This window comes from Mucor velutinosus, assembly GCF_035048745.1.
Source record: "Mucor velutinosus strain NIH1002 chromosome Unknown tig00000041, whole genome shotgun sequence".
NCBI classification, from domain to species: Eukaryota; Fungi; Mucoromycota; class Mucoromycetes; order Mucorales; family Mucoraceae; genus Mucor; species Mucor velutinosus.
The window spans coordinates 2,102,107-2,114,716 of NW_027041905.1; the positions used below are offsets into that span (position 1 = coordinate 2,102,107).

The 12,610-nt window shown below is 39.2% G+C and overlaps 2 protein-coding genes across 2 annotated transcripts; both read left to right on the top strand.

Annotated features, from left to right (window-relative positions):
* Positions 1-156: 156 nt before the first annotated feature.
* ATC70_000876 (uncharacterized protein) lies at positions 157-3,390 on the top strand (the record flags this gene model as incomplete). The annotated part of the gene is made up of 9 exons (XM_064820283.1): positions 157-255; positions 314-652; positions 724-1,603; positions 1,674-1,747; positions 1,809-2,240; positions 2,307-2,573; positions 2,636-3,109; positions 3,170-3,244; positions 3,301-3,390. The coding sequence occupies 9 exons, from the start codon at positions 157-159 to the stop codon at positions 3,388-3,390; spliced, it is 2,730 nt and encodes a 909-aa protein (XP_064684203.1).
* A 3,052-nt stretch (positions 3,391-6,442) lies between these two features.
* ABP1 (actin binding protein) lies at positions 6,443-11,362 on the top strand (the record flags this gene model as incomplete). The annotated part of the gene is made up of 1 exon (XM_064820284.1): positions 6,443-11,362. One exon carries the CDS (start codon positions 6,443-6,445, stop codon positions 11,360-11,362), a length of 4,920 nt encoding a protein of 1,639 aa, XP_064684204.1.
* Between the last annotated feature and the right edge of the window lie 1,248 nt (positions 11,363-12,610).

Sequence of the window (12,610 nt, forward strand, 5' to 3'; positions counted from 1 at the left end):
ACACATGTGTATACATATAAGGTTTGTATACCTTTCGCGTGTCTCTAACAGAGTATATAAATCTAACTTTGAGGATCTCTTTTTTTTTCCCTCTTTTTCTCTTTTTTCTCTCTCTTTTTTATTCCTCTCCTCTTTTTCCCTTTTGATTACAAAGCAATGAACTGGCAACCAGAACAACATGGCCTGAACGAATTACTCAACTTGCTCCAAGATGCCATACATCCAAATAATAGGGGTCAACTGTTGGTGCAAGAGGTAAATGAAGCCAGCGGTGGTCCTGAATGGGTCATTGAACGTTTCCCATTATACATAGAGACTAGCTTCATTCAATGCAATCCCGGAATATAACTCCTACCTCATCCACATTTTAGTGTTGATGACTGATCAGGACAGCTACATACGAGCGATTGCTGGACTGACGCTCAAGAACAACATTTTGAACAGCTTCAATTCAACGCCACTGTTCGTATTGGACCATGTAAAATCAGTGTGCACTCGGTCCTTGGAATTTCCTGATCCAGATGCGACCATCAGGAGAACCATTGGCTCTGTGATTACTGCGATCGTGGTTCGAGGACAGATCATGAATTGGCCAAACATCATGAACATACTAGCCCACAGGCTGGATAGTCCGAATTCATTGTCTATTGAGGTATTCTATTGTAGGAAACATTCTGCACAGCGTTTTGAGGTAGTTGGGGATGCTGATACACCTTGTTATAGATGGCTTTGGATACAATACAGATGATTTGTGAGGATAACGCATTAGACGTAAACGAAGCCATGGATGCTGAGACCAATACACCCGTACTAGACTTCATAATTCCAAAATTAATACCATTCAACAGCCACGCCAATGCCCGTTTAAGAGTGGCTTCCATCAAAGCCATCAGCCATTTCATACAACTCGAGTCGACATCACTACTGGCCAACATGGACAGTTATTTACAGTCATTGTTTAACATTGCATCTGACGAAACAACTGAAGTACGTCAAGAACTATGTCGCTCTTTTGTCATGTTACTTGATACCTTTACTGAATGCCTTCTGCCATATCTTGATCAACTGATCGAATACATGATTTTTTGTAACCAATCCGAAAACACCAAAGTGGCATTAGAAGCTTGTGAATTTTGGCATCAGTTTGCCCGACTAGAGGACATTCATAACCATCTATTACCCTTTCTGCCTCGCGTGGTGCCAGTGATTCTTAACTCGTTGATATACACAGATGAAGATTTGATGGTGCTTGGTGGAGGCGATGATGAGGATGATTCCAACCCGCAAGATCTACAGCCCCGATTTGCCAGTCGATATATATCCACTTACTATAATAGATACAGGCAGCAACATAACAGCAACAGTAGCAGCAGTAGTGAATATGAAGACGACGAGGACGAGGAGGATGAGGATCCCGAGGACGAAGAGTTCTTTTCGGAATGGACACTGCGAAAATTTAGCGCTACTTCATTAGATGCACTCACATCATCGTTCAAATCACAAATGACAAATATTTTGCTGCCTCTGTTGAATCATGCCTTATTTAGCGATGACTGGAGAGTGATTGAAAGTGGCATACTCGCATTAGGGGCAGCCGCAGAAGGTATGTTGTCGTTTTTCTTTTTCGCCTACTTGAATGTTGATATTTATTATTTATGGAAATGTTGCCATAGGTGGCATTGAGGAGATTACTCCCCATTTACCCAAACTGATACCTTTTCTAGTCACTCAGCTATCGCATGCAAATGTAAGTGAGCGAGAGTGACGATGCCATGCATATCTATATTCATAATCAGCGTTTTATTTAGGCTCATGTGCGGTGCATCTCCTGTTGGACCGTGAGTCGATTCTCTGGATGGATAGTTGCACAATGCACCAACTCCGAGCAAGGTCGCACACAGTTCTATGAGCCTGTGCTTCGTGAGCTACTACGACGTATTCTTGACAGAAGTAGACGAGTGCAAGAAGCAGCATGTTCGGCATTTTCGACGTTGGAGGAATCAGCATCGAAGCAAGAACTGGTTCCATATCTAGCAATGATTTTGAATCACCTGACTCGAGCATTGCGATTGTATCGAAATCGAAATTTAAGGGTTTTGTATGACACCATTGGGACACTAGCAGAATCCGTGGGCTCCTGTTTGAACGAACCTAATTTCATTGCAGTTTTGATGCCACCATTGATATCCAGATGGAATGGACTTACAGATACAGATTCGGATCTATTTCCATTATTAGCAGTAAGTTTTTTTTTTTAAAAAAAGCTTTCATGTGAATGAAAAAGGTGATTCATGTGCCTATAAAAGTGTTTGACAGATATTGCTACCTCATTGGGCAGTGGGTTTTTGCCATTTACTGAACCTGTGTTTACAAGATGCGTCACGCTGATATCCACCACCTTACAAAACACGCTACAACATGACGACTATGAAGAGTTTGATGACTTGAATGACGAGTTTATTGTGATACCGTTGGATTTGTTATCGGGAATTGTGCAAGGATTGGGCGAGAAGGTGGAGCCGTTTGTGCAGCAATCTACAGTATTACCATTACTGGCTGTTTGTGCTCATTATGTAAGCGGCCTTCTTATGTGCTTTGCTTGGTGGAATCATGTTATTAAAGCATTTGTATACAGGACTCACGGTATGAAATCTTGTCGCCCACGTACGCTCTAATAGGCGACATAGCCAAAGCTTGTTTTGTAACACTACCTCCTTATTTGGAGAATATGATGCCTGAACTTATTCGTCAACTAGAGAGCAATGATCCCGCATCTAAATCAGTACGCAATAATGCTATTTGGGCAGTTGGCGAGATATCGATACGATGGCACAGAGAGAATATGGAGAAATACGTCGAGCCCGTTTTGCAAGCTCTGATACCATTGATACATCCACAATCACAAACTGTGGACCTACAAGAAAATGCAGTCAACACCATTGGTCGGTTAGGTATCCATAATGCGGAAAAGGTAGCACAATTCCTGCCTCAATTTTGTCGCGCTTGGCTTTATAGGTCAAGAGGCATGCGTGAAAGTGATGAAAAAGATAGCGCGTTTCAAGGCTTCTGCAGAACAGTATGTCTGTTTCCTCAGGCATTAAATGAAGTGGTATTATGTGCAGATGGATCATCGATTGAAGCCCCTGAATATTGATACATTGACTTGTAGGCAATTCGCACTTTGTTTGACATTATTGGACAATGGCAATCTCCATCAGATGGACTCAAAGTTTTGTTCCAAGAAGTAAGCTGTCGATACTCAAGTTGAATGTTATTGTTATATTAACATTTAAACAAAAGATAACAGTCGGCTATCGTGGGCTTCTGACCATAGATCAATGGAATCAAGTAGCATCAGGTGTACTCAACAAAGATGAACCAGAGCGATAGATCTTTTCTCTACTACCACATTAAAATTACATTCTGTACACAAATACGCGCCATATCAGCGTTTAAACTAACTTGCAATTAATACATTGTCTCGATAACAGCTCTTTGTATCGTAAACACCAATAAAAATAATCTGTCGAGCATAAGTGCATCATGTATTCTTCAATGATCTGTTGATTCTGGAGCAATGATGACAGCGTATTCCATTAAGACTTCTTTGTTGAGTCTCCAATTGCTATGCAAGCAATCCAAATGTAATAAATGATACTGTGTTAAAGTAGTACCTATTATGTCTAGCTTTCTAGTATAATAAAATTAAAAAATATAACACGCATTAAACTGTGAATAATAGATCAAATGATTGGGACAATAACATTAAAACTATAATAAATGCCAAATCACTAATAACATACCAACTGCTAGCTAAAAATTCGTTTATATGTTTAGCAACCCCTCAAAGTGGGTATAACATGGTCCTGATATAAAGGCTTTAGGATCAATAAAGTATCATACGAGGTACATTTTTATCCTGCATCAAGTTACGTGACTAATATGACTCTATTGTCATTTTTTTAGACAACTTCTCAGGTTAAGAAAGTTCATAAAACACAAAATTCCGAGCAAAATCATGAAGGAAACGTACAGTTAAATCTTGAAGTTCTTATATCTTGATAGATCCAAAGTAAGGCTATCGAATGATTCTTGCCTTGATCGAATACAATGAGTATTTATTGAGATATGGTCAAAAAAGAGTGTCGTGCAAAATCATTGATTTTTCTTCAAAATCTGCCTGTGATAGCAAGCAAAAAAACTGGGTGATCTTTTTTTGGTCAGGACAATGTTGTCAATATTTCATGATAGAGTCATGCCAGAGCTTCAAGCAATAGCTCATTCGATAGGAAATTTTTTGGTCTGCAATGTTTAGTAATGCTTAACAAAATATTTTGATGACAGATAGTGATTAATCTTTAGAAAACAGTCATAAAATTGCAAAAACAATTGTACCAAATATCAGGTGAACAATGTACACCAGAGACTTGATATGGATACCGTTGTATTTTCCTTTGAATTCTCTACAAGTTTCATATAAGTTTGAAGGGGTGGTTACTATCAGGAAACGCGTAATTTTAAGGTCGATAGATTTCAGAATCCCATGGATCATCATTTAGAACAATAGCAATTGAATCTCCGTTGAGCTTTCGCATGTGTACACCACACATGTATGCATTTGACCAAGCATTTTAAAAATTGGAGCGTACGAAAAGGGCCATATTAACTTGCTGGTTTTAAGTTATCAATAGATACCTGACATGTTGAAAAATCTTGCTGTTAAGACTAGACAACTGTAGCTTGCTTTATTCAAGAATAATAACATTTCCAATTTAATGTATGTATATTCCCCCGCTTAAAAATAGCATCTCCAATGTTGATTATCTCATGAAGTATGCATTTCCAATGTAATGTTCTCACTAAAAACTTGCTCCAATATCACTATTCTACAACATATTTAAGTTTGACGAGATTCTAATTTTTTTTACCTATGAGGACCTGGATGTACAAAATGTTTTCTGATTTTGAGGTTTTCAACTTTTGGACGATTGAAAATCGATTTTCTAAATATTGATGCTAGATCTTTGAAAGTAGCATGTTCCTATACCAGTTTTTTGTCTTCTAAACGATGGTGCAAACCAAATTTGCGTAGGCAGCATGGTTGTTTAGAAAATGAAGAATTTTGAAACTGGTTAATATTAGACAGAAGGTATTAGTAAAACTTTTTAGATTACTATGAATGTGGTATATATGGGTAGTAAAAGTTGTAGAGGGTATTTTGGTTGATTAGGGAATGTTGTATTTGGGGTTATTGAGGGCGATGACGATGAGTAATGATGGAAAATCGTTAAAATGGGCGATTTTCAAAGAGCCATACCGCTTGATTTTACTAAGTGAACATGAGCTTCAAGCTTAATAGCTTCTCTTTCTTTTTCAGTTCTCTATACGATGGTATGGTTATTATAGATTGTGGAATTTGAGGCTTGATAGACTAAAATTCACGGAAAAAAAAGAATAAAAAAACAGTAATGTCTGTGGAATACATCCACTATGATCTGCATTCCGACAGTTCATCCAGTTACCAGATTTAGATATAAACTGTATGTACACTGGATTAGATGTACGATATCGATTTATACTATGATCATGAGAAGATATGGACTTCAGATACGCTAGTACTATAAGATTCATACTATATAAGATATAGGCTATAGATGGCACCACGGACATGGATGGCACTATAGACTTATACTTGTATTCCGACATTGACTACGGATGTTTACCATATCTGGATAGGCACCAAGATTAATGCAATATGAGCTTGTTGCTTCAGATGTGCACTTCATGATCCACGCTATAAGACACATGCTTATATCCGTGATACTAGCTACAGATACTTTATGTACTACAGACTTGTACTATATATGAGACATGCTATAGACATGCATACGATATGCTATAGACATGCCATATATCCAGATACATGCTAAAGATGTATGCTTAGCGATATACACTCAGATATGTACTATTAATATAGACTAAGAAGACTGTACCTATCGGACACATGCTACTAGATCGATATTAATTATCCTTATGGAAAGGATAGATCAGGGTACTTCGGATGAGAGTCTAATTATTCATCCAGACAGAGCTAAATCATGATTAGCTTGCTGGAGTTGTCTTTTAGCATGATTAGACATTAGTTGATCTGAGTTGACTTATTTGTCAATCTAATTAATAGAACTTTTATCCATTGTTATAGTATATAAGAAGGATCATCTACCTGGCCAGTAGAGAGACTTCAGTTTACTTGACACCTGTCAGTTTGATAATAAAATATACCTTTATCAAGTTGACATTACTGTTTTTTATTCTTTTTTTTCCGTGAATTTTAGTCTGTAAAGCCTCAAATTCCACATTTTTTTCAACTCAAAGGTTATCACTTTTACACTTTATCTTATACTCTACATTTTATTATTCTACTTTAAAAACTATTTTTATCATGTCTCACAACCAATACAACGCTACTGAAAACACTCAAGAGGATATTGCTCAAGACTCTATCCGTGTTTCTTCTCCTTATGACTCATCTATGCAAGTGGATGAGCACGCTCAACTTTCTGCAGTTGATCATCTTCTCAAGAAGATTGACACTGCTCAGGCTCGCTTGGATCAGATCCATCGTAACGCTGGTGATACTTACACTGAGGATGAACGCTTGGCGGCTGATGAAGCATCTGCGTCTGTCGAATGGCTCAGCAAGCAAGTCAGTGCCATTACTAAGAGGGCTGATTCCAAAGCAAGACCTGTCAATCTCAATGAGATCCCTCGTTTCCAGGTGGTAGGACAAGCTAAGCATTGGCCTGACCATCCTCGATTCACCACAGTCGATCATTTCTTCAGTGCTTTTGAGAACGTCATCAGAGCATCCGGTAATGAAGTAAATTTGGTTTGGAAACGCTACGTGCCTGTTTCACTGCCATTTGACTTCGAATCATGGACCAAGAATGATCTTCTGGCATGCAATGATTGGGATCAAGCCAAGGCATTGTTCCGCAAACATTTTGGTGCTCCCATCAACTCTGAGGAATCCATGGCCAAACTCTTCAGCATGCGCATGAAGAACAATGATACTCTACAGGACTATACGAATAAGTTCATGAAGTACGTCAAGGATTGTGGCTTCCCTCCTAACAGCAACATGTTAGCCAAGTTCTATCAGTTCACGCTGTTACGCAAGAATCAGCAAATGATGGTCAACCAAATGTCCGTCAAGCATGGTTCCAACCACAAGTGGACTATCAACGAGATCTATGAGTGTGTGTTGCCTTTGTTCCTTGTTGACGAGCAAAATCGTGGTGATGATAATGTTGAGGTCGACATCAGAGGTAAGCGTAAGGGTGGTTCTGGTGGTTCTGGTTCGAGAACAAAGATGGCAAGGGTATCTGCCACTGGGTATTTCTGTGCGAAGCATGGCGGAAGCAATGCCAACCACAACACCATTGACTGTAAGTCAAGATTGAAGCACTTTGGCTCTGACAACAAGCCTAACCGGGCTACTACTGCTGCTCCGTATTCTATGAATTCCTCATCCTCTGATCCCAAAACCTGCAACTTTTGTGGTAAGCCCCGTGCTTACGGCCATCGTTGTCAAGAGTTCTACGACTGGAAGAAGGAGAGAGAATCAAGGAAGAACATTGGTGTGCATACTGTACAAACAACCACTGTTCGCAAGGACAACAAGTCTGGTTCTGGTTCTGAGACCAACGATGTTACCATGGAAAGTAGCACTGATTCTGACATTGGTGATGCTATTGGAGATGTCACCATGGAGGAAATAGATGCTTGCTTGGACGAGATTGAAGCAGAGGATGCCTCGCTCAACTGTAAGTCTAATGTGAAAAATGTACCTGAAAGTTTCAATCCATTTCAGTTACTGACTCCTATTATTTTAGAGAGCAAAGAAGGAAAACCAGTCCGTTTGATCGCGAAAGTAGATACGGGATCAGATTCCACCTTCTTAAATAAAAACATTTTTCACAATAAACTACTATTCACTTCCCAAGATATTATTTCTGTTGAAGGCAATTTGAACTTTCTGAGTCATTCAGTAAAGAGATTGGGTAAAACACCAGCTATCAAGATAAGATATCTTAATGACATTGCATTTGATCACTCGTTTGAGCTATCCAATTTTATTCAGGACCTAGGCGATTTTGATGTGCTACTGGGTGTAGACACATTGAGTCGACTTAGAATTGGGCTAACTGGCGTTGCTCACAAGTTTGCTGATATTGGGCATCTTACAGAGGAAGAGAAATCAGAGCTTCTTGAAAGCATCGATTTCGAAAATGTCAATTTTGATACTAAACATTCTATTGATCCAGAAACCGCATCAATCTTTGAATCCCAAGTTGAGGAGAATAAGTATATGAGCAACATCCAAGATGATATTGATGAGAATCAGAGAATCAAGCCTGGAACATTTTGTAACGTGCCTGAATCTGAGATCACTATACCAATCAAGGAGAATGTTGATTACTACGTCAAGCAATATCCGATCGCACATCATGCAATGCCCGAAATCGAAAAGCAATTGAATGAATGGCTGGATGCAGGAATTGTAGAACAGTGTAGACCTAACGGCTTATTCAACAGCCCTCTCATTGCAGTATCAAAGAAGGACAATGATGGCAAACCCACCAAAACTCGAGTTTGTATGGATGTGCGGAGGATCAACCAGCATATGCCCAACAATACAAACCAATTTGAGATACCAAATATACAGGATATCTTCACCCGGATCAAGCAGAAGGGGACAATATTTTCGAAAATCGATCTGAAAAACGCATATTTTTCATTTAGAATTTCTGACATATCAAGAAATGTGCTTTTGTTCAATTTTAGAGGGAAATCGTATAGATGGTTAGGCTGCTGTTTCGGGTTGCGCCCAATCACATCTGTCTTTAGCTCTGTCATGAACATTTTGTTTTCTGATATGCCCAACGTGGAGGTCTATGTGGACGACCTATGCCTCGTATCTTCATCCTTATCCAGTCATTGCGAATTGATTAAGGAGGTGCTGAGACGCTTGACACATGCCAACTTAAAGATTGGTGTTGAAAAGTGCTCCTGGTTTCGATCTAGTATCTACTTGCTAGGCTTTGTAGTTGGTCCTCATGTTTCCAAGGTTGACATGCGACGTCTCTCTGACATTGATCATTGGGGTCCATGCAAATCTGCCAAACAGGTTAAACAACTAGCTGGTGTTATTTCATATTTGAGACCACACATCCCAAATCTGTCAAAACTGATGGCGCCTATTGATGCTCTACGAAATGATCCAGATGCTGGTAGCAAATGGACTGAGGAGCACACCAAACGACTTGAGATTATCAAGAAGGTCTTGTTATCTGAAGCTTTACTGACTGCACCAGACATGAATAAGAAATTTTATCTTGAATGTGATGCTAGCTTATATGCAGTTGCAGTCATTTTGACGCAGCGCGACGATCAAGGACGCACAGTCTATGTGGCGATGTTGAGCAAATCTCTGACCAAATCCCAACAGAACTGGCCTGTCCTGAGACGAGAACTGTATGCCGTGTTATTCGGTTTAGTTCGTTTGCGACCCTTATTGTACGGGCATCCTGAGATTGAGGTTATGACAGATCATCGAGCTCTGATTTATATCTACACATGTAAATGTCCTACTAGAGTCATTCAAAATTACATGGAGATTTTAAACGAGTATCCCCAACTGCAATTCACTCATATCAAGGGCTTAGACAACATCTTACCTGACAAACTTAGTCGCTTGTATGAACCTTTAGAAGATCATACAGAGCTGGCGGGAGACAGTGATAAGAAAATTGCTAAATTACAAAAGAATATCATGAGAAGCAAAGGCTCCAAGAAACGATTCATTGGCAACAATAAGCAAACAAAGCATTATCTAACCAAGAACAAAGTAGTCTATAATAAAGACAAGCACTTGAATGTACTTGCTATGAAGATCAAGGAGGGCAATTATGAAAGCGTTGCTTACATTGCACCACCTGACAATGAGAGAGACCAACTGCTTCGTGAAACTCATGAATTTGGACACTTTGGTGCCGCTAGTATTGTCAAGAAACTACATGAAGAAGGTATTCATTGGACAGGTCTATATGATGATGCAAAGGCAATTTGTCAATCATGTATGGAATGTGCAAGACACAATGTAGTTCAAAAGGGTTACCATGAACTGAGAAACGTTGTAGCGTATGGTCCATTTGATCACATAGGCATTGACTTTCTTGGTCCGTTAACTCCAACCAACAATGGCAATATATATATATTAGTTGTATACGACATTTGCACCAGATTTATTATAACTCGTGCATTGCCCAACAAACAAACTGATACTGTCGCTAGAGCTCTGACTACCATCTTTGGAGACTTTGGCGTAGTACAAATACTACAATCTGATAATGGACGTGAATTCAAGAGTGCTTTGATGAGCGAGATCGGTAAAGCACTTGGCATCAATCAAAGATACTCTACGGCTTTCCACGCTAGGGGCAATGGTGCATCCGAATCAGGTGTTAAAAATATTCTTAATGCACTTCGTAAGATGGTCAGTGAACACATCTATGACTGGGACTCGGTTCTACCTGGAACTCAACTGGCTATAAACACAAAAATTAGGTATCGCACTGAGAGTGCACCTTTTCAATTGATGTTTGCTAGACCATTGAACAGATTCGTAGACTACGATGATCCTAAGATCAAGGACAACTTACCAAAGAAGCCAATGACTCTCGGTGAGCTACGCAAGAAGGCAGAGATTATGAACCAGGTTGTCTTTCCAGCTATTAACCAAAGAACACAACGCATTATTGAGGAGCAAGCAACGCGATTCAATAAGCATCACAAGATTACACACTTCAAAGTTGGTGATTGGGTTATGGTAAGACTTCCGCATAGAGAAAGCAAACTTGAGGCCGCTTATGATGGACCCTATCAAGTTGTTCAAAAGAAAAGATCTACATATGTGTTGAAAGACGATATGAATGAACTATTACATCGCGACTATGTGCCATCTGAATTGAAGCTGGTAGCAATCGACGAGTCTATCATCGAACAAGAAGTATATGAGGTTGACGAGATCAGAGCGCATCGTGGTCCTGAACACAATAGAGAGTATTTGGTAAAATGGAAGACATTTGGAGAAGCTGCCAACTCCTGGGAAACTGCTGCATCGTTCAACAACCCTCAAACCATTCGTAAGTACTGGGCAAAGATCAAGGAATATGAGCTGCTTGAGAAGAGAAGACAGGCACTAAATAGTGACACTGCTTCCTCCAAATCAAAGCGTAAGCGTGATGATTCTGACAAGCGTTTGAGAGGCTCTAAGAGACTCAACGTTGCAGAACAGTAAAGTGATGTTTGTCATGGGATATATCAGGGCAACATGCAAATTGCAGTAGCACCTTTAGACTATCACATTGCGTTATATCTTTGTCAGCGAATGCGAAATACAGGTCATTGATCGTTTACATAATTCTTTGAATTAGTCAACATGCGTTGAAACTGGTGGGGGCAAATGTGGAATACATCCACTATGATCTGCATTCCGACAGTTCATCCAGTTACCAGATTTAGATATAAACTGTATGTACACTGGATTAGATGTACGATATCGATTTATACTATGATCATGAGAAGATATGGACTTCAGATACGCTAGTACTATAAGATTCATACTATATAAGATATAGGCTATAGATGGCACCACGGACATGGATGGCACTATAGACTTATACTTGTATTCCGACATTGACTACGGATGTTTACCATATCTGGATAGGCACCAAGATTAATGCAATATGAGCTTGTTGCTTCAGATGTGCACTTCATGATCCACGCTATAAGACACATGCTTATATCCGTGATACTAGCTACAGATACTTTATGTACTACAGACTTGTACTATATATGAGACATGCTATAGACATGCATACGATATGCTATAGACATGCCATATATCCAGATACATGCTAAAGATGTATGCTTAGCGATATACACTCAGATATGTACTATTAATATAGACTAAGAAGACTGTACCTATCGGACACATGCTACTAGATCGATATTAATTATCCTTATGGAAAGGATAGATCAGGGTACTTCGGATGAGAGTCTAATTATTCATCCAGACAGAGCTAAATCATGATTAGCTTGCTGGAGTTGTCTTTTAGCATGATTAGACATTAGTTGATCTGAGTTGACTTATTTGTCAATCTAATTAATAGAACTTTTATCCATTGTTATAGTATATAAGAAGGATCATCTACCTGGCCAGTAGAGAGACTTCAGTTTACTTTACACCTGTCAGTTTGATAATAAAATATACCTTTATCAAGTTGACTTTACTGTTTTTTTATTCTTTTTTTTCCGTGAATTTTAGTCTGTAAAGCCTCAAATTCCACAAATGCAAACGCATTAGTCATAAGAAGGGTCGATTTAAGTAACCTTTGAGAGCAATTATTTGGTATTATTTTGACAATCTAAAGCGGCTTTGAACGCGAGAAAACGCAGCTCAAATGCACTCAAAGTTTGCTGTATTAGGCGCATTCTTGGCTACAAAGAGGGCAGTAACAGTATGCTGCTTGCCCCTGCATGAAGT